The sequence below is a fragment of the Megalobrama amblycephala genome, linkage group LG19 (genome assembly GCF_018812025.1).
Source record: "Megalobrama amblycephala isolate DHTTF-2021 linkage group LG19, ASM1881202v1, whole genome shotgun sequence".
NCBI lineage: Eukaryota > Metazoa > Chordata > Actinopteri > Cypriniformes > Xenocyprididae > Megalobrama > Megalobrama amblycephala.
This window is the reverse complement of record NC_063062.1, coordinates 30,317,467-30,340,024: the sequence shown is the minus strand read 5'-3', so window position 1 is coordinate 30,340,024 and position 22,558 is coordinate 30,317,467. Positions and strand designations below refer to the sequence as shown.

Here is a 22,558-nt window from a genome sequence, read left to right as displayed (position 1 = left end):
AGGTATATTAGGCTGCTGTCACTTTAAGACCTAATGAACGGATCTAATATACTACTGACACGCATCTGAACTGTTTACATTAATTTAAGATATAAATGACTGTTTATGTAAACCTTGTGTGTATTTGACAATTTAAGCACAATAAGACTTGCGCTGTGTGACAGGCTTTGTGCGTGTGTACCTGAAAGTTTAACCGACAAGGCTTTAAAACGCATGCAAATAATCCAATTTGGTGACGGTGAAGAACTGCAATGTCGCGTGAGCTTAAAGGGTTAGTTCACCCAAAAATGAAAAATTATGTCATTAATGACTCACCCTTATGTCATTCCAAACCCGTAAGACCTCCGTTCATCTTCGGAACACATTTTAAGATATTTTAGATTTAGTCCGAGAGCTTTCTGTCCCTCCATTGAAAATGTATGTACGGTAGACTGTCCATGTCCAGAAAGGTAATAAAAACATCATCAAAGTAGTCCATGTGACATCAGTGGGTTAGTTAGAAGTTTTTGAAGCATCGAAAATACATTTTGGTCCAAAAATAACAAAAACTACGACTTTATTCAGCATTGTCTTCTCTTCTACCGTACATACATTTTCAATGGAGGGACAGAAAGCTCTCGGACTAAATCTAAAATATCTTAAAATGTGTTCCGAAGATGAACGGAGGTCTTACGGGTTTGGAACGACACAAGGGTGAGTCATTAATGACATAATTTTCATTTTTGGGTGACCTAACCCTTTAACCCTACCACTGCGTTGCTAAACATGATGTGAATGTACGTCACGTTGTACAGTAGTTTGGGATGGTGGCGCCAGAACTGCAACTGATAGAACGTGCACATACGATGATGATTGTGAAGACATTTTAATTTTTCAGAATTTAAAATCATATCACACACCCCTACTTTCAGCATCACTGAACACATTTTACAATGTCATAGATTTCCCCCCCCACAAACCAAATCAATAAGTATAAACATTCTGTGTTGGCCTATCTATCAGTGGTTTGAGATTTAGGGTTCTCACACTTTTTGTACAATTAATCTCCATGGAAAAGTCAGAACGTCAAAGACCAGCGAACTGCATGAAAAACACCTACAAAAGTACACATGAAATATTACACAAACGTGTGAGAGTTTAATCAAATATCTGAGATGGACATGATTTCCAGAAGCATGGGCATGTTTACACTTACTTAGAGACATGGCTGAAATTAAGATTCCAAAGATGACAACCTACACCAAGATAACAGAATGTGATGCAATCGTACAGTTTTGCTTCATACTAGCACCTGCAAATGCTATAGCAGTTTGCGTCAATTTCCATTAATCATGTTACTATTTAACCCAAAGTTAACAGTTATGAGCACATAAGTGCCTAAAAAGGAGGCAAAAGTGTAGGATTCACAAACTTGGGAGTCATAGTCAGCTGTAAAAGTGGGGGTGAAGTGAACTGCCTCAGACAGATTGTGACTTAAGATGTAATCCGGCGGGCAACAGCAGGGGCTTGAGTGGATTAGTTACCCACACCTATGTGATTACACCGCTCCTCATGCAGGACACAGGCCGAACCGATTTTCTCAATCATTAGCTTCAGTGTACTGATTAAAATGAGACTGGCTCTTCAGTCACAAATTGTTTGTATGGGCCTGTTTACACCTCGTCACTTCATGCATTTTTACTAATCAGATAGCTATCTGATTTATCAAAACGATTCCATTTACACTTGGTGACAAATGTGTCTCCGCAAAACAGTTCTTCAATTCCTGTGCTATATGCAATTAGTGGAGTTCACGTCACTGAAAGCAACAAGTATGAGCTGCATTTTATTGATCATCAGCTAATTTAAAAATCAAAGACCGCAATAGGAGAGAGAGCAGCACTGGTACAATCATTTAGTCTCATTTATTTTTAATGAAGATGATTGTGTTAAGCATCTGCGACTTACTTTCAGTTTCATTTGCGGCAGTTTGCACGTCTTCATGATAATAAATGCACACTACTTGCAGAATGTACTCATAGTAGAAGTAATACTTTAAAACTCTATATGAACATTCCAGCATTTGGAATGTATGAACATTTCAGCATTCCAGCATACGTAACATGTAGAATAGCCGAAGGAATGAGATGAAGAAACAAACAGATCTAATGGAGGATGAGAAATCCAAATTGATGGTGGTTTGTGACAGGATCTCAACAGGAGTTTACACATATTTATATCAGGTTTGTTACCTAACACGCATGTTTTCACATAGAACTGCACTTTTTTTAGTTAGACAAAGTTAATTCTTAGTCTATGTTTTTAGTTTTGTCCATCACTGTGACATTCAAGGCATTTCCTTTGATGCATTCAGGAAACAAGATGGAGCAAGATGATCTTGCAATAAAAATAAACAAATTTAGACATCATTTCAACATCCAAACTGAGGCTGAAAATATTTACAAAGGTTCCCTTCAACCAAACGATATTATTTGATTATATACGCAACAGGGCTCTAAACTCATCTATTACCAGTTGTTTTTACCCTATTATACAAAGTACTTTCAAAACATCACTTCCTTTCCCATGGCGAACTGAGAAGAATGGTTTAGCCCCTGCCTGTTGCATTGTGGGGTCAAATAGTTCTACAGGGTCAGCGTAGCTTTAGAACACAAGGGAAATTGTTTTACATCAGTGGCGTTTCCTGACTGGTAATTCCACAAGGACTTTAGTTGTATAACATACACAGAGAGCTAGAGATTTTTAAATGTTTTCAATGATCTATTGGTGAGAAGGAATTATGTGCTTTAGAATATTTTTTTCCTCCAGAAATTACAGATTAATGCCCAAAAAGAACAACTCTGCCAAACTCAAGTGAACACAGTCCAACTTCAACATTCATTATAGTGACAAAAATATTAGTAAGAGCAATTAATTGTCCACTGTGAGATAATGCTTTGGAACATCAAACTGATTTCAGCTGAGCACTAATTCAGTCTTTTGTTTGTACATACCTGTAGTACCGTGACTGGAGGTACGTTGAGCAGACTGCTTTGGAGACATGACTGGCTGAGCCAAAGTCTATGACTTTCACTCGGTAGGGCTGCCGTACAGGGTCCACCAGCATGATGTTCTCAGGTTTCAGGTCCGCGTGAATCAGTCCCATGGCCTTCAATTTTTTTAGTGCCATGGCCACCTGCTGAAGAATGGGACGGATCACCTTCAGAGGTAGCGGGCTGAATTTGTTTTGCTTGAGGAAGTCGTACAGGTTCTGCTCCAGCATCTCAAACACAAGGCAGGTGTGGCTGCGGTGCTGGAAACACTCGAAGGCTCGCACAAGATTATGCTCATCTGCATTCTCGCTGCTGAGGCGGGCCAGAATGCCCACCTCAATCTGGCCCTGTCGTGCATATGATGGATGATTCTTCAGGATCTTCACTGCCACAATCTCATTGGTGCCTCGTTTCCAGCATTTCACAACCTGGCCGAAAGTACCACGGCCGAGGAAGTCTAATACCTCATAGGTGTTCTTCATCGAGCAAAGCAACTCATGCTGCACCAACTGGTAGTCTCCATCCCCATTTCTGGAATTTCCACTTTGCTTTGCAGGCCCTCCACCGGCTGCCGCTGGCACTGCAACCGGTGGGTTTCCCACATTTGATTGCAACATTGCAGGTAACATTGACAGGTCCTCTACAATCTGCATTGCGCTCCCTAAGTTCTCAAGCTCCCCGCTCTTACGTTTCAGCCCGCATCTGTGGGAGCTGTCTTGCAAGTTAAAACCTCCACAGTCTTCCCGTTCACCCTCGTCCTCTCCTCCACCACCTTCACCTTCACCTCCACCCTGTCCTCCACCTCCTTCTTGACTGCTGCTTCCCTCTCCCCTACCCCTTCCAACTGCCCCTGTAGCTCCACTGCTGCAACCCCTTCCTTTGTCCTGGTGCTCTGGCCCTTTGTCCTGAGAGGAGATACCCCCTTTTTGCTGCTGTGCCGCTGTGGTGGTATGCTGACGTCGCACACCACGTACAGTAGCCGTCTGCAATGGAAAATCCTGCCCGCGGTGCCTGCCAATCACAGAATCTCGCGTCTTGAACGAAGCGGTGAGTTTTGTCGGGTAAGCAATGCCAAGGGTTCTACCATTCAAGTAAGTCTGTGGGTAGGCCCTCTCATGGTATACACAGTTCCTGGGCTCGACTTTGAGTTTCTTCACACTACAAAAGGCACTTGTCTGAGTTTGAAAAACATGTGGTGGGTAGACCAAGACTTGTGAGGCCATACCTGTGAACACAAGAAAAACAGATACAGATCATGCTCCACTTTCGGTAAATGTTCTGAGGGGGGGGGCACCCTTAGTAAATATGATCAAAGATGAATCTTTGTTTATCCTTTTTGTATCCGTTGTTTATCCTTTTTATCTTTCAAAAATCTAACCTTTCGTTGAAGGAAAAGAATTGTAAGTGGGGGGAAAAAAAAGAAGAAAAAAAAAAAAATCTAATTATGAAATAAATGTTTCTCTCCAAAACACGTTGGCCACAGTTATTGGCAGCCCAACAATTTTTTTTTTATGAGTAAAATATCTCTGAAGTATATTCCCATTCATATTTACATTTTTTTAGCACACCAGGGTGATCATGAACATGAAATTGCTCATGACTTCCTGATCCACAAGAGTATAAACATAAAGGCCAAATTCCCATAATCATTCATCACAATGAGCAAATCCAAAGAATATAGTACTGATGTGCAGCAAAAGATTGTTGAGCTTCACAAAATACAAAGTGGCTGTAAGAAAATAGCTAAAGCATTAAAAATCCCCAATTTCCACTATCAGGGCAATAATTAAGAAGGTCCAATTAACTAAAGATGTTACAAATCTGCCTGAAAGAGTTTTCAGACAAGACTGGAACTTCAAACGGGACCAGCTTCAATGTTCAGATGAAACTTAAAAAAAAAAAAAGGTGGATTTGGTAGCAAACCCACCAGATGGGTTTGGTGCACACAGGGATAAAAAGTACTCGATGCCCACAGTTAAATATAACACTGGATCTTTAACTCTCTGGAGTCGGGTAACACACCGACGCTTTTTGCAGGATTTTTTTTCACATTGCAGCAAAACAGACTTAAAATACTCCATTTTTTGTAATAGAGACATAAGTAATATATCAATTGAAACTATAGAATATCTTCTTTTATATGTGTACAACTCAGAGTAAAAACAAAATGTTCTGCTTTTTGCAAAATAAAGAAAACTAACATGATGCGTGATCTGTCGTCTCCCTCTGAACGAAGTCCAATCTGATCGTTTTCAGAAAATGAACTGTAACTTAGTGAATACTAATGACACAAAAATGAGACTTTTGTCTAAAAAAAAACGTTGAAATGTCAGGTTTTAAATCGTGTAAGTCAAATCAAAAACAAATATTATCTGTATGAAAAGAGACACATGTCAGACCTCCGTGATTCAGCTCATTATCCACTAATGCGGCCACGCCCACAGAGCCAGCACTATTCAGAGGCAAATTCTGAGGCAATACATGTTTACATCGTCTCAATCGTGTATTTATTGTCTTTGAAACCGTTTTGAATAGCCATAGTTAGCGATCTCTGGAAGCCTGTTAGTTCCTGGATTGTCACATGGCCTATTCTTCTTTAGATTAATTTGTGGACTAAATGTGCACAGAGCACTCTCCGGCTGCAAGTATGAATTGAAAACACAGTATCCAGCACTCACAGTGATGACAATAAATATTGAATAAATATTACTCCTCTGTATTGAAAATTGACATAAACATGAGAATCCATCAATATTTTTCCAAATGTGCATGCTTTTAAGCTAAAAGCCTATATGAAAGGCCATAGAGGTAACAATTATTCAGACACTTCGCATCACAGAAATACATTATATTTTAAAGTATATAATAGAATACCATTATTTTAAATTGTAATAATATTTCACAGTATTGCTGTTTTTTCTGTATGTTTGATGTACACCATGATGAGCTTGAGACATGATCACAGAGAGTTTTTTTTTTTTTTTTTTTTTTTTTTCCACAGCCTACCTGACTGAAAGGCCTCATTATTATGCAGCTCATTAGAGGTTCTTCATGCGATTCTTTTGTCTTCTCAGGTGTAAATCACCAATTATTCATGATGATTCACGCCTCCACACATACTGTGTTTCTTGACAAAAGGTGTCTTACAAAAACTAAATCAATATATTGTTATAAATGAACAAGTAGGCAGGATCATTTTTACATAATTTTGAAGCAAAAACTCTAGTCTATAATCTCCAATACCCGAAGTCTTGTGAACACATATATAATATTTTTTTGGCCTTATTTCAGTGACTTAAGTTTTTTGTTTTTTTCAATAACCACGCATAAACGTTATTCCTTCAAAAACACAAACATGTACATACATGTTGCTCACATATTATGGTAGCCTAGTTTGTGCTGAATACAGTGTAATGACACTTTTTCCATTAATGTGTTTATGAACAACTGAAAAAAGCACAAATGTCAGGGCATGTCAAAACTTCTCCAGGCCCCAAATCAGCCTCAGACTCCAGAGGGTTAATGTTGTGGGCCTATTTTTCTGCTGGAGGTCCTGGACATGCTGTTCAGATAAACAAAATGAAGCTTCTGTCATGGTCATCCCAGTCCCCTGACCTGAACTCTAACAAAAATGAGTGAACTGAAGAGAAGCACCACCAACATGGAGCTGGGAATCTGAAGGATCTGTAGAGATTCCGTATGAAGGAATGGTCTCTGATCTCTGGTCAGGTGTTCTCCAAACTCATCAGGCATTATAGGTGAAGACTTAGAGATGTTACCTTGGCAAGAGGAGGTTGCAAAAAGTATTGAATAAAAGGGTGCCAATAACTGTGGCCAACGTGTTTTGGAGAGAAACATTTATTTCATAATGTGATTTCCCCCACTTTCAATTATTTTCCTTCAATGAAAGTTTAGATTTTTGCTAATTTTATGAATTAAATATCAAAAGGATAAACAATGTCATTTATTTTTAGTCATCTTTGATCAAATTACCAAGGATGCCAATAATTCTGAGCCCAAATGTATTTTAAAATTCATGAAAATTGACATCCCTGATCTCTATTCAATTATCATTAATAAAGTGACTAATGCCTGTAGAGGTGTTTTCCTGAATTTGTTGTGTGACATCACCGGTGTCCATGAACTGAGTGTAAACAACTTGTGACAGGTCATTGATCCTACTGAGTGCAGTGGCTTGCATCACCAAGCTGACATCATACTTGACCTTTGCCCCTATGCTACAGCAGCAAACAGCAGGCTGCCTTGAGCAGCCAATGACAGGCCAAGAAAACAACATATTGCAGCAGAAGGTTGAGTTCCTCCCTCCAACACCCACCAACCCTCCTTCCATCAATGCTGTATAGGGAAACAACTAACTGTTCACAGGTTCAAATGACCTTTTCATATCAGTTTCCATGAATTGAGGTCTCTAGGCAACGGCTGTTTCAAAATGAGCATTACTGTGTGGGGGGGAAAAAAGACACCAAAGGAACAGCATCATCTGTGCTTGCATGTCTTCTCTATTCTCATTAAATGTAAAATTTAGAAAGCACTGTTTATATAAGAGGTAACAGTAATGCTTTCTTCAGCAAACAAACACCATTAATAAGTTAACCACATTGACTTGCAATGTCAATGCAAAAAAGCATTAAGTAAAGCGAACTGCTGTCTTTGAGTCACAAGTTGTGGCACTACTCTAACTCAATTATTTACACTGAATTTTTCTCTGAGGTGAAACTTACCTTTGATTTATGCACCAGAAATAAAATGTTAAGGAAAGGGAACAAGATATGGTTGTACTTTTTGCAGCAGGCCAACACATGATCACAATTTTGAAAAGACTGCCAATTTCACGTTCATCTGTCTGACATCCTGTGCAAACATTGTGGCTTGTCCAATTCAAGTTAAGAGCTGAAGCACTCTTAAAAATCTCAAGAGCAAATTTTTCATAGAGTGCAAACAGCTAACAGGAGCGTAGCAAAGTTAGAAAGGGTATAAATGTGAGAAACCACAACATATAAGAGAAGACAGGCCATTCAAAGCAGAGACATTTTTAAAAAAAAGAACAAATATTATCCAAAACAAATCTTGCTGCCAACACGAACACTATCATGCATGATCACTGGATGTTTTTAGTTTCAGCTGTCTAATTTAAACTAATTCTACTCTAATTTCTGACTATTTGTTATTTGAAGATCGCCATGTGGTTGACTCACTTTCACATTTACTCTACAAAAGTTCAAGGAATTAATGCTGGCTAACTTTATGCAACTATCCTTGTAACTACAAAATTATGAAATGATCAGAAAGCTAGTTTAGATTTATCAAACAGACAAAGATATTTAAGGATATTTTGGATATTTTTGAAGTGTCATAATATTGCAGGATCTGTTGGATTCATACCCCTAGTGAACATATCTGCCACAGGATGTGAATAAGCAAGTTAAATACATACAAACAAACAGAAGAGACCCAAATCGAAACATGTCTACACAGGAACAGTCTCTTATCTCAACTGATGGGCCTCAGATAACTTCTCTATGTTGTCCTTATATAACATGAAAAGTTATACGTAGCTTAGTGTTCCACATTTAAGTTTTAGTCATCTATATCAAAATAAATTAACTTAAGTTTAACCCTCTTTTAACCCTGCAACCTAAAGTAATTTATCAGTGTGTAACCTACCTCATGAAACATGTTTGAATCAACACAAAAAACAAACCCAAACATCATCTGTCACAGGCCAAAAGTTGTAAATTAGTGAATAAAAAGCAACACACCTCCAAGGAGCTGCGGAAGTGGAAAAGTAAATATCACAAGCAAACCAACTACTAAAAAATAGATGCAGTCTCCAGTGTTTCTAGTGTAAAGCTTTAAAACTGTAGTTTGCCAAAACTCCATTTAAAGTAGTTGAATTACAGTCAGGCACTTAATTTAACTAGCTTATGTCCATTTGCTTATGTCCATTCACTTTGTCAATGTAAATGGCTGTCAGTGTGAAAAGTGTGACTTTCCCCCAAACCAGTTAAGTGCAAATCTGGCCCCCACAGTTTATTTTAAATATTTCACTGGTCATGTGGGCTAACTGCCTACACAATTTTCTTGTCAGGCTTTCTTGTCAAGCTGCGTTGTTGAGTTGACCAATGAAATCAGTTTGTGCTTAACTGGATTGGGGAATTAAAAAATAACAATAATAATAATATTAATAATGATAAAGTATGTGATGTGGTGGCGACAGCAGTCAAGTGCATACTCAGTGCTTTAGTAAGGACATGCATCTCAATTGCTGATGGCTTTTCAGCATTTGGGGAAAAAATGTTTTGTCCTCCTTGAGAAAAAAAAAATGCAACAGAAAAGGGAAAAGGGAAGAGGAAGTTATGTTTAACAAAGTCCCCTGTTTTTAAGGAAATCCAAAAATGCAGTCACAAAATTCCACAATCCAAGTAAACAAATTATTTGTGAAAAATAAGTGAGGCAGCCAATGGTATGCAACAGGGCTAGGTCACACACACACACACACACACACACACACAAACACCACAGCTACAAGATGCAATGAAATCAATCAAAATCACAGAAAATCTCTGCCAGGATGAGTACTAAATAGTCAAATAAAACAAAGTCATCTTCACTTGACATGGTTCGATTACAATTCAGAGGGTAACGATTCGATTATAAAGTGAATCTCGATGCATCATCTTTCCCCCCATTTTTTTTATTAATAATAATAATAATAATCATCATCACAATATAGTTATTTTTGATATTTTTGTTATTAAGAATAAGAACAAAGACGCAAATAACAAACAACAGAACAAATACAATGTATGAAAGAAACAAATTAAATTAACAGTGTTTTACTTTTTCATTTTACATCTATTTAACAAGCATTCAGGTAAGAAATAATATAGAAACTGAATAATCAAATGTAAAAATAATCACTGCATAGTAGGGGTGTGACGAGATCTCGTGGAGACTAATATGTGATGAGCTTTCTCGTCGAGGCGAAAAGTAGTCTCATGATGTTGCCATGACAGAGTGGAGGATGATTAGGAAAGAATATGCCACCGCTTCGTTTACATTATGCCTCCACTGTCATTTTGCTTTGTATTTAAATAAAAAACATTTAATCCAGCTTGATAACGGTCGCCGCCGCTCCATATTTACAGTTACGCACGATCGCTGAAAGTGAAAGTAAACGCGAGCGCGCATTCAAACGCGATTTCAATACTCCGCATTTTGAAAACGGCTCCCTGATGAATGCTAATATCTCTCAATATGAAAGCTATTTTAGGCTAGGTAGTGTAGTTGTAACCATCTCTTTGCTCTGTATCAGAGAAAAATTTGGTCTTATTTGCACTTTGAATATTGAGAGAGTGTGATTATGGTTGCACTTATTGTAAAGTGTTACATAAAAATGAATAACAGTTTTCTCTTAATCTTATTAAGCACAAACAGTAAGGTTTCATTTGTTAACATTAGTTAATGCACTGTGAACTATCATGAACTAACAATGAATGACTATTTTTATTAACTAACAAACAAAGATTAATAAATACTGTAGCAAATATATTGCTCATTGTTAGTTGATGTTGGTTAATACATTAATGTTAATAAATGAGACCTTATTGTAAAGTGTTACCATTTTTATTTATACTGTTTTTATTTCTATGATCAGTTTGTGGAAAGGAGTTCAGTTAGGAGGTCAAAAGTTGTAGAAGCTCATAAATCATGTACAGTAAGATCTGAAGAGACTGAAATCATACAGGAGAGAAGTCAGTCAGTTGAGTTTGTGGCAAAACCTTTTACAGTGCTTGAGTATTGTTGTCTTTTACTGCATATGATAATTCATAGTAAGAAAGTAGAACTGAAATGACATTAATTACAAGATGATTAGTTAAAACATTTCAAATACACCTGCACAATATTTTTTCTAGTCATGTATTTCGCCATCGAGGATTTCTTAAAAATAGTGTGTAAAACTCTTGTCTCGTCTCGTCTCGTCTCGTGAACTCAATCTCGAGTCTCGTCTCGTCTCGGGAGATACCAGTCTCGTCACACCCCTACTGCATAGTGTTTTAAATTACAAATAAATTATTATTAAAGCTACTAAAGTTATTTGGTCAAGAGAAGTGAGTGATTTCCCATTTTCTTTTGTTGATTAACATTAATGGCAGACAGCAGCAGGTGTATTATATTAAGACCTGATATACTGATTTAATATAGTCTAATGTTACACATCAGATTACTCACCAAGACAGATATTTTAAAATAATTATGTGTGTATCTGACCATTCAAGTGCAATACACTGCTAAAGAGAACTGAATTCAGGATTGAATGTCTGAGAGAGAGACATTGCACGTTACGCCCAAAACACACCCATTACTCATTAAGAGAATAGGAACAACCCTTTTAGACCATGTGCCGGGCGCAACAACCATTGTTCCTCTTGTTAAACCAGCAAAAGTGGATTCAGACACTCTCCAAGTGCACATGACCATGCGCTTAGATCGTTAAAACGGGGCCCAATGCCTTTTTTGTGGCTTTATTGCACTTGCAACTCCCTGACATTTTTCTGAAGTTTTCTCTTCACCAAATCGCTAAAGTGTCAACACAACTCGCTGTGCAGTCTCTGCTCCGTATCTTCATCTGGACGGTGCGAAGAACGAGACGGCAGCGTAGGTAAACCGGCATTGCAATGTTCATCACGGAGCCAAATAATATCAATTACGTCCATAAAAATGTATTTTGAATTTGATGCGAGTAGATTAAAACAATGGCCAGTAACATGCATACTTTACTATCTGAGTGTGGTATAACCATACTTGTTAGCAAATAATGAAAATTACATGTAAACTGGAGTTCTGTAGTGTCATGTAAACATCTTACTGTGATTAAGACCTTACTCTGATTATGAGAAATAATCACATTATTGGTGCATATGTAAACAGTCAATGAACAAGAAACATGGAGCATGATAAATCTTGAACCTCCAGGGAAATCTCCCATTAAAAAAATAAAAAATAAAAATACACTGAATAGAGGAAACAACAGTCACAGAGCTCATAATAAAACAAGAACCAACACTGCCTTGGCTTTTCGGAGATGACGAGAAGTGAGGGACATAAAATGTTGAAGGATGAGAATGAGAAGTGAGGGACATGAAATGGGGAGATGGCATTTTTTATTACTCAACAGATGAGTAATGTATTTTATTGAACTGATTGCCATATGTAGCTCTCTAACAAAGTTCATTGTAAAGCATTATCTCATTATATATATATATATATATATATATATATATATATATATATATATATATATATATATATATATATATATATATATAGAGAGAGAGAGAGAGAGAGAGAGAGAGATTTTTTATGAGAAAATGTTGTGAATAAATCATTGAAATAAAACATTCAAGGAATAATGGCAGATGCTACAGTTATTATGTATTGGCAAGTTAAAGGGTTATTTCATCCAAAAATGAAAATTACCCAATTACCCATTTTGTTCCAAATTAACCCGTAAAGGCAGGAACACACCAAGCCGACATCGAAAATTACCCAATTACCCATTTTGTTCCAAATTAACCCGTAAAGGCAGGAACACACCAAGCCGACATTGACGAACTAGTGGCGACGAAAGCAGACTGTAGGGTTGGCTCACGTCGGCAGCATCTGGGTCTAAAGTTGCCCTGACACACCAAACCAACTCTTGACAACCGATAGCCAAGTAGCACGTCCGTTCTGAGCCTGCATAAGATGAAATGCCTTTCCGTACCAGCAGGTGGTAGTAGGTGAACAGCCAATCAGAATGATCAGATGGCCCGACAGACCGACAAGCTCTGACGCCGATTCAACATGTCGAATCGGCCGAAAAAAAGCAGACGAGGACCAACTTTAGCCGACGGTGCAAAACACACTGAGAAAACGTAGTCGGCTGACGAACAAAAACTGCCAGACGGCCGACCGTCGGCTTGGTGTGTTCCTGCCTTAAGACTTTTGTTCATCTTCCAAACACAAGTGAAGAACTTTTTGATGAAATCTGAGAGCTTCCTGTCCCTCCATAGACAGCTACGCAACTGCCACTTTGATGTTTCAAAAAGTTCATAAAAATAATCCATAAAAATTGAACAGGGTAAATTGAAGTTCTGTTTTTAATGTTAATCAAACTACAAAAGACAGAAAAGCTCTCCCTGCTCTTCACTGAATAACTTTTTGTAAATTTGTAAGACCTACCTGAACAACTTTAAAAGCACACATTACTTAATTTGTATCTTTGTTCTATAGTAGTTATTTATTTATTTGATTGTAGTTTAAGTATTCCAGTGTTGTTGTTTTTTTTATTATTATTATTGACAGTTTACTTGTCTTTAATAATCTTTGAAATTCATTAGTTAGTAGTTGTAGTAGCTGTGGTATAGAAAATTAAATCGAGAATTGTTAAATTTCACTGGTATCAAAAATATTGGGTGTCATAAGCCAATCTATTACAATACAATGATACATGGGTAAAAACAAACAAACAAACAAACAAAAAAAAAAACAATAACTATTTTATTCATTTATTACTTTTTTGTGGTGGGGCCAGTGAAAATTGAATCACTGAATACACTGAATCGAATCGAGAATCAAATCAAATTGAGATCTTGTGAATCGGAATCGAATCAAATCAGGACGTCTGAATCGATACCCAGCCCTAGACAGAAAGCTCTCAGATTTCATCAAAACAACCTTCATTTGTGTTCAATAAGTCTGAAAGTCTTAAGGGTTTGGAACAAGCAATGATTAATTAATAACAGAATTTTCATTTTTGTGTGTGCGTGTGTGTGTGGGGGGGGGGGGGATCATTAGATTACATCTAATCGATTGTCAAAATAATTGATAGCTGGATCTATAATTAAAACATTAACATTATAAAACATTTATTTTAAATTTGTTTAAAAGAAACATACAATAAATGTATATCAGTGGCGTGCAGTCCATATAAGCTGCGAATGCTCTGCATACCCAAGCCATTCGAGGACTCGCTGCTCAATATTACCACTATAAATTACTATAAATTCCCTTGCTTAAGGTGTACCATAAAGCCTACATGATAAAATGTTGGTAATGCATATGTAACTGTCCATAATTTATTTGCCAAACGATGGTAATTTTCTTTAAATCTTCCCAATACAGAGGCTTCCAGGTAAGCGGATCTACAACAGCTTTTGCGCCTTCTCTCTGTTTTGTATTGTCATCATTGTCCCACGTTTTCTATGGTATGCTGGCATATAGGGGATTTCATGGGAGGAAAATTTGTGATTGGATCGCTTGCCCAAGATGAAAAATGTGCTGCTGCTGCTCCTGGCAGATCTCGTTCACCGAAAATCACAATGTATTTGAGACAAAACTAACTAGACTAAATCAAGTGGAAAAAAGTCATAACTGAAAATATTTTCATAGTATTTTATTTTCTCCAAAGACAGACCTACAGAAAGTAGACCTACTGTAACTATCCAAGCCTGTTAATCGACAGTCTAAGGCTATGCGTTTGTTAAAGTCATCAATTTGCATTATTTCAACTTATTTTTTAAAGAATACATATATCTTTATTATACTTACATTTATTCTAAAAAAAAAAACAACAACACTTATAGCATACATTTAAATTGACACCTGCCATAGTGTTTATTTGTTGTATCTGATTCAGATGTGTCTTATAGTTTCTGCGACATTAGTGCCACCCAGCGGAATTACAAAAATACAGCACATTTTGCAAATGGCCCTTTCGCGTGTCTCACCTGACTCAACTTAAACCCCACACAACAGCTTTTACGGGTGCTCGTGAAGGCATCAACAGGTAAATATAGTCTACTTTAAATAATAAGTCAAACAAGGAATACTTTCAGCTGTGTTGCTATGTGTCATGAGAATAAGCAACTAAGCAGCTATAACAATGTCCATCAAATGTATCTGCACCAGGTGCATTTTTGACGCGCCACCCAGCATACCCGGTTAAAAAAAAAAGTCACAGCTCACCACTGGTGTATATGTACTGTATCTACAATCAGGGAATACACTTGTTTGTTTAAATAGAGTTCACAGTTTGAATCCTCTCATTTCTTTTATTTTCAAGATTTATCCATTTTTGCTCTGACACATTATGGCTATTACAATCATGCACATTGATACGATGTTATCACTGATCAAATATAAACCCTTTTAACAATATACAAAGCAATAATCAGTACCTGAGATTATCAGTGACATTGGACACATGGTTTGTAAGTTCTTGAATAGAAATCATTCTAAAAATAGAATCCCCTGTCACACATCACTTATCGCTGCCATGGCTGTTTAGGACAAAAACTCTGATTAGCATGGGAAAAACATCTTTCATCTTGTCACAGTGCGCCTGGTTAGGACACTGTTTAACCAATCACTAGTTATTCATTTGACAATAATTTACAGTTCCAACCTGTACAGTACTTCAAGAGACTTGACATTTGCAAAACAATAAACAACTAAATGGTTACAATTTAACTTGACACATGATTAACTCCGTTAAAGCATGAGGAATTTTTTTTTTTTTTTTTTTTTTTTTTTTATGAGAGTTCGGAGAATAGTGAAGAACCACGATTGTGGAGGCCTTGCTTTAAAATGAATACTTGATATAAATGTTAAAGAACATTTTTGTACTCAACATCATGATTTCAGATTTGCATGTGTAAAAAATTTGTATCTCAAGAAATGTAACTTGACAATTTCAATGGATCACCCAAAAAAATGAACATTCTGGCATCATTTTCCTATACTCATGGGCCCGGTTTCAAAGACAGGGCTTAGCCTTAGTTCAATTAGGATATTTAAGTATCTTTTATAAATGTACTTAGAAAAAAACATTACTGGTGTGCATCTTGGGACAAAACAATGACAATGACATATTTTAAGATACTTGTCAGTACAAGTTGCTTTCAGTTAAAACAGCTCAAACATGCATTTTAGTCTAGGACTAGCTTAAGCCTTGTCTGTGAAACCGGGGGATGATGTTCCAAACATGTATGACTTTCTTTCTTCTGTGGAATATAAAAATATATTTTGAGAAATGTCCCAGACAGCGTTTATTTTTTTTTTGGCCTTTTCAAGTGAACTTCCCTTTTAAGTTATCTTTCTTAAATCACCTTTTTTGCATTCACTATTTAATTTTAAAGGTGCCGAAGAACATGTTTTTAAAAGATGTAATATAAGTCTAAGGTGTCCCCTGAATGTGTCTGAGGTTTTAGCTCAAAATACCCCATAGCTTTTTTTGTTATTAATTTTTTTTAACTGCCTATTTTGGGGCATCATTATAAATGCGCCGATACAGGGTGTGCAGCCCCTTTAATTCTCGTGCTCCACACCCCAAGAGCCCGTGCTTGCCTTAACAACATAAAAAAAGTTCACACAGCTAATATAACCCTCAAAATGGATCTTTACAAAGTGTTCGTCATGCAACATGTCTAATCGCGCAAGTATAGTATTTATTTGGATGTTTACATTTGATTCTGAAAGAGTTTGATTGTGCTCTGTGGCTAAAGCTAACATTACACACTGTTGGAGAGATTTATAAAGAATGAGGATGTGTTTGTGAATTATACAGACTGCAAGTGTTTAAAAAATGAAAATAACGACAGTCTTGTCTCTGTGAATACAGTAAGAAACGATGGTAACTTTAACCACATTTAACAGTACATTAACAACATGCTAACGAAACATTTAGAAAGAATTTACAAACACCACTAAAAATATCATGTACTTTTTTTTATATACCATTAAAGTCAGGGGTCTTCATGTTGCACCCCACTGAAATCAGGTGTGGGCAAAAAAAAAAAAAAAAAATTGAAAAAAAAAAAAAAAAAAAACATTCTTCAAAATACCTTTATATATGTGTGTGTGCGTGCGTGTGTGTATGTGTTTGTGTGTGTGTTTTCCACAGGAAAAAAGAAAGTAATGCAGGTTTGGATCAACATGAGGGTGTGTACATGATGAAAGAATTGTTGTGTGAACTATTCCTTTAATATCTGACAAGACTTGTGTTACTTTACAGTGGGGAGGGGCTGAATCTCAAGGGTCAAAAAGTAAGGTAATCAGTGATCTGAACTGAATGCACGTACAAGAATGAAAGGCCATAAAGCAAGAGAAATATAAAAAACAAGTTTAGATTTTGCATCTTTCACAGACAAACAACAAAGGAGGACATTTCTGAGCCATCCCTTAAAATGTAAATTCCATGGAGTCATAGCATGTACTGTAGTCAGGTCTATTTTGGTCGCAAGCCTCACCACAGTGAGTAACACAGGCCGGAGTGGGCTGTTGGTGTGGACATGTCTCTGCACTCAGCAGAACTCAAATGGCAGCCAGGCTATCGTGTGACTCCTCTATTGAACTTCCCCCGCCACTAAAAGAACTCATTCTTCAGAAAAAGCAAAGCCCTGCTGATGTAAACTGGCTTACCCACCATACAACAAGGAACATGCAACACTTCCTACGGGGCTGCCTTAAAACAAAAACTAGCTGATCACAAAAACTCACAGACATAGTTCACCCCTAAAACAACATTTATTCATCATCATGTCATTTCAAACAGATATTACTTTCATGTTTCTGTGGAAAACGTAGAGTTTGTGAAGAATATCCTGGTCAAGCACCATGTATTGATTATCATTTACTTATTAAATGGGCTGTTAAACAGATAGTTCACACAAAAATGAAAATTCTATCATTTACACACCCTCATGTCGTTCCAAACCGATATGAGTTTTTCTTTCTTTAGTGGGACAACTGTTTGGTCAACTGTTTAGTTGCCAGTAATCTTCAAAATATCTCCTTTTGTGTTGCACAGAAGAAACTTGTGAACAGTTTGATTCGTAAAACCAATCATTCACACGGCGTACCGGATCAACAGGTTCATTGAAAAGATCGTACTTATGATTCTGATGTCGTGACTTTTCTAATGGACCCAGCTGACTTCCATAGTAGGGAAAAAATAACAATGGATGTCAATAGGACCCATCAACTGTTTGGTTACCAACATTCTTCAAAATATCTTTTGTGTTCGGCAGAAGAACGAAATTCATACAGGTTTGGAATAGGGCTGCACAACGATTAATCATGATTAATCGTTTGCAAAATAAAAGTCTGTTTATGTAATATATGTGTTTGTTCTGTGTATAATAATTATGTATATATAAATACACACATACATGTATACATTTAAGAAATATATGAATGTATAAATAAATAAATAAATATATAAATATTTTATATATAAATATAAATTTTTTCTTAAATATATACATATATGTGTGTGTATTTATATATACATAATTATTATACACAGAACAAACACATATATTACATAAACTTTCACGATTAATCGTTGTTCAGCCCTAATTTGGAACAACTTGAGGGTGAGTAAATGACAGAATTTTCATTTTGGGGTGAACGATTCATTTAACGTCCCCAGTTCTTACTTTCAAATAGGCCTATTTAACGTTTGTGTTAGAGTGTCATTTGGTTATGGTATGACATGAATTACATAAGATTTTCCTATTAGGGTGAACTATTGCTTTAATTTCTACTGCCAAAATAATCAACATCATAGTGTTTCATTTTATTTTGACAAGACAAACAGCCCTCAGATCTTAAAAGTATCTGGCAAAGCACTGTGGGTAATGTTAACACCCCACATGAGTTTTTCTCATGCATAGTAAATGAGTCTATTTTTATTTAACACTTGACCTATTCCACTGCAGATGCATGCTGCCTCAAAACAACCTTAATTAGCACTTTTAAAAAAGTATCCTAATGCCTTCTGTTGTTGGCTTTATCTCAGGAACTCAATTATCTTCTTTACTTATTTAGTTTTATTTATTCTACTATCATATTTCCCATATTATGTACAATTTATATATTAAGTAAATCAACACTGAGTATTTGACTTTCTCTAAACTCGGTGCAGACTTGTTTGGATAGTTTTGGTCAACAACGTGTGTTGTTAAAGACTAGAGGTTTCTTTAAAACTGCTGCTGGAACAGTTCAGCTCTCAACTGGAACTTTCATAACATAGCAATGTTTACTTAAAGATATAATTGTTTAACATCTGTAAATGCACAATTTAAACAGTTTCAAAATGACAAGCAAGGGATTTATACATCCACATTTAACTATCGATCATCTCTCTTTCTCAAACGTACACAAATCCATATCTCTTCCTAAAAGTTTATCGAACTTATTAACTTAATTAGAGGTTTTTCTTATTCAATGACGTAAAGGACCAGATCATTCTATTTACCATCAATAATTAAAGCAAGAGATAACCGAGTTTGGATTAACTTCCTATTTTACTGGTTACATACAAGAGTTAGAGCGAACCTAGAACGACTCTGTGTTAAATCCTAGTGAGCTGTCTACCTAGATACCCATAATTCAAACTGAATTAAAAAACGTTCGTATTATAATTGAGAATTCGCAAAGCGCCTATGATGCCCAAAATGCTGTCTATGTAGGCAACTCACTAAGATTTGACACACAACGATGAGATCATCCGTTTTTGTTTGACTGTGTTCCATAAACAACCCGAGTTAGTTTACCATCAACAGTAAGAAAAGAAAAAAACACTCCGATTAAAAAGACTCACCTTTCACACGAAGTAACAGTAGATATAATCCAGGTCTTCTCCGATCATTTTACACACTTCAACTGAACTCACAACATGTAGATGTGTGTGTCTCATACTGCTGCCATCTTGTCCACAGCACCATCACCCACATTTTACACCTCAAAAATCTCAAAAATACACGCGATCCACGACACTGAACCGAGTCCGGGGCATTGCAGTGATGCTCGAGCTCTGGTTTTGGTGGTATGGGCGGTGGAGCCCATGTTGTGTGCGGGGAAGAGCAGCACTGACAGCCGATATCATGTCCCTCCACACTCACTCACTCTCAGCTGCGCGAGGAATGTTTGCTGCTTATGACACTGCGTCAGGCCGAACTAATCGAGTGAGGAAAGAAATAAAACACTCGATGCAGACATGACGGCAACACTGTTTAAACAAAATTAAGAAAAAAAAAAAAAAATACCACTGTAACCTTAGTTACAGCTATTCACAATACAGATAGCTTTTTGTTGCTAATGTAAAAATATAATACATGAGCTCTCCTTAAAACACTATATTTATGATGAATGTTTAACGTCATTTTTGTGTACTTAGTGTACTTCAAATCTTAAAAGTAGGCCTATAATTAAAAAAATTACTTGCAGATAATATAATAGCTTAATACTGAAATTAATAGAGTACCTCAGAGATTATGTGTTTTTGTAGGCCAACCGGGAAGTTGGTGCACGGGTTCTCTCGATCGAAAGCCTATTTTTCCCCGTAGACTTTTGGAAAATTGCAAAAAAAATAAGCTCTAGTGTTTAACAAAGGGTTATTACACTTACATGTTTTGTCTATCAATATAATCTTTACAAGTTAACACAACATTTATACATTTTAAATCCTAAATAAAGTCATGAGATATAAAAAGCTAACAGTAGGCTATAAACGGACTACAGCAGACCATGGTCGCGGATCAACGTCACCACCACCAAGCTTCCTCAAACTTTATTTAAAAAACAACTTTATTTAAAAACATGCTCACTGATTATGGTCTGCGCTGTGTATGAATATTTATCCACTTGTTCATGAGAAATGCTGTTCAAATGTCCTGTTTGTCATGATGACGTCTAAAGTCCCTGCCAAAGGTAGGCTAGTCTCTTTTAGCAACTTGTTAGCAACCGCCATTTTTAAGACACAATAAAGGTTTAAAAAATCACAAGCGGGTTATAACTAGTGTGTTTTATGTCCGAATCAAAACGTGAAAATATTTAGAGGCTTTGTTAACCCAGACCTTATTTCAGGCGATTTAGCAAAAACCCATAGACTTCAGGGCGATGGAACCAGAAGTCGCTTCCAGGTTTTGCGTACAAAAAATACATCATCTCTGAGGTACTCTATTAAAGGCCACTTAAGTGTAATTAATGATAGTAGGCCAATCCTTTCATTCACACTTAAGTACACTTTTAAAAAGTGCATTTTGTAACGTCAAATTAAAAGTTTTACTATCAAGTACATTGTTTTTACAATCTTTTGTCATGCTTTAAAGACGTACACATATTTTTATGTGTTGACTAACATACTAAAGCACATTTGAAGTACTCGATTAATTTTAACTGTATTGGTTTGTTTGACACATTTTAAAGTTCATATATTTTAAATGTACTAAATTAGACCATCATCACAAAGTTGTAATAACAAATAAGCATTAAAATCATGACACTAGTTTCAATAGAAATTACATTATATAGTATATTTTAGTTTAACATGCTTGTCAGTACATTCGGCAGTACACTTTAACCGTATTTCAAAGAAATAGTATTTTTAAGAAGATTATAAAATTGCATATAAAGATGTACTTAAGTCCTATTTAAGTGTATCAAAAATTTAAGTTTGACTAATTGAATTTAATATAATTGTAAATAACATGCAGTTAAGTGTCTGAAAACATTACATTCAGTTTGCACTTAAGTATATTCTTTTAAAGTATCATTATTTGTGCAATAATTACTCTTGTAAATTTACTCTAGAGTAAAGTTTTTGTCTAATATTTATAAATGTGTAGATTTATTTATTTATATTTTGTGATAGTAAAATACAACTGCAGTTCAGATTTCAATAAAATGCCTTTTTGAAGCATGTTGAACACAGATAATAAATTAATACTTTAAATTATACTATCCTGAGCTGTGAAATAAAAGGCAGCAGGAAATTCATGTTGAATTCTGCAGTCTATGGGAAATTTTAAAATTAGTATCTTTAAAAAGAAAAACACTGTAACCTATGTTAAGTGGTTCATGCTGAATTAACCTCATGCCTTCCAGCTGTCTGCCTGAATGCTTGTGTTTGTTGTCTCAAAATGTCAACTGTCCAATGTTGTTTGTATGATGGTTAATGTCCTAAAATGATTAACTAAACTGGATTACACTGGATAGTGTTTTAATGCTTTCACTGCTAATTGGTTTAAACCTGTTGCTGACACAGTATTTGTATGTTTAAAGCAGCTGAAAAGAAACAGAGCAGCTGCAACCTCTTACTGTAGCTGTTCCAGTGAGGTAGGCTACTTCAATTTGCTTTTAGTATCAGTGAGATGACATAAGCAACATTGTGTGTGTGTGCGTGTGAATGCGTGTGTGTGTGTGTGTGTGTGTGTGTGTGTGTGTGTGTGTGTGTGTGTGTGTGTGTGTGTGTGTGTGTGTGTGTGTGTTTAAGAACACATCTCAAGCCATTTGGTCAGTCATGTTTGATCAGCTGGCTACGGGGTAATCTTTCCCTCCTATAGTGCTAGCTTGTTTCTGCTTACAGGATGTAACTGGGGGATGGAGGTGTCTCTAAATCACTCAGTGGAAACTGTGCCATACTGTCATATGCACTGAACGAACAGTCATAATGTTTT

The 22,558-nt window shown here is 36.3% G+C and overlaps 1 protein-coding gene across 2 annotated transcripts in view; it reads right to left on the bottom strand.

Annotated features, from left to right (window-relative positions):
• Positions 1-20,044, bottom strand: part of hipk3b (homeodomain interacting protein kinase 3b) — a 72,492-nt gene extending 52,448 nt beyond the window's left edge. The window contains exons 1-2 of one of the 2 annotated variants that reach the window (XM_048168481.1): positions 19,702-20,044; positions 2,994-4,257 (exon numbers count right to left, since the gene is read on the bottom strand). In XM_048168481.1, the coding sequence (XP_048024438.1) occupies positions 2,994-4,255 (1,262 nt within the window). In that variant the 5' untranslated portion in view covers positions 4,256-4,257; positions 19,702-20,044. The remainder of the gene's footprint in view (positions 1-2,993; positions 4,258-19,701) is intronic. The other variant, XM_048168480.1, reaches the window with a different exon arrangement.
• Positions 20,045-22,558: the final 2,514 nt, after the last annotated feature.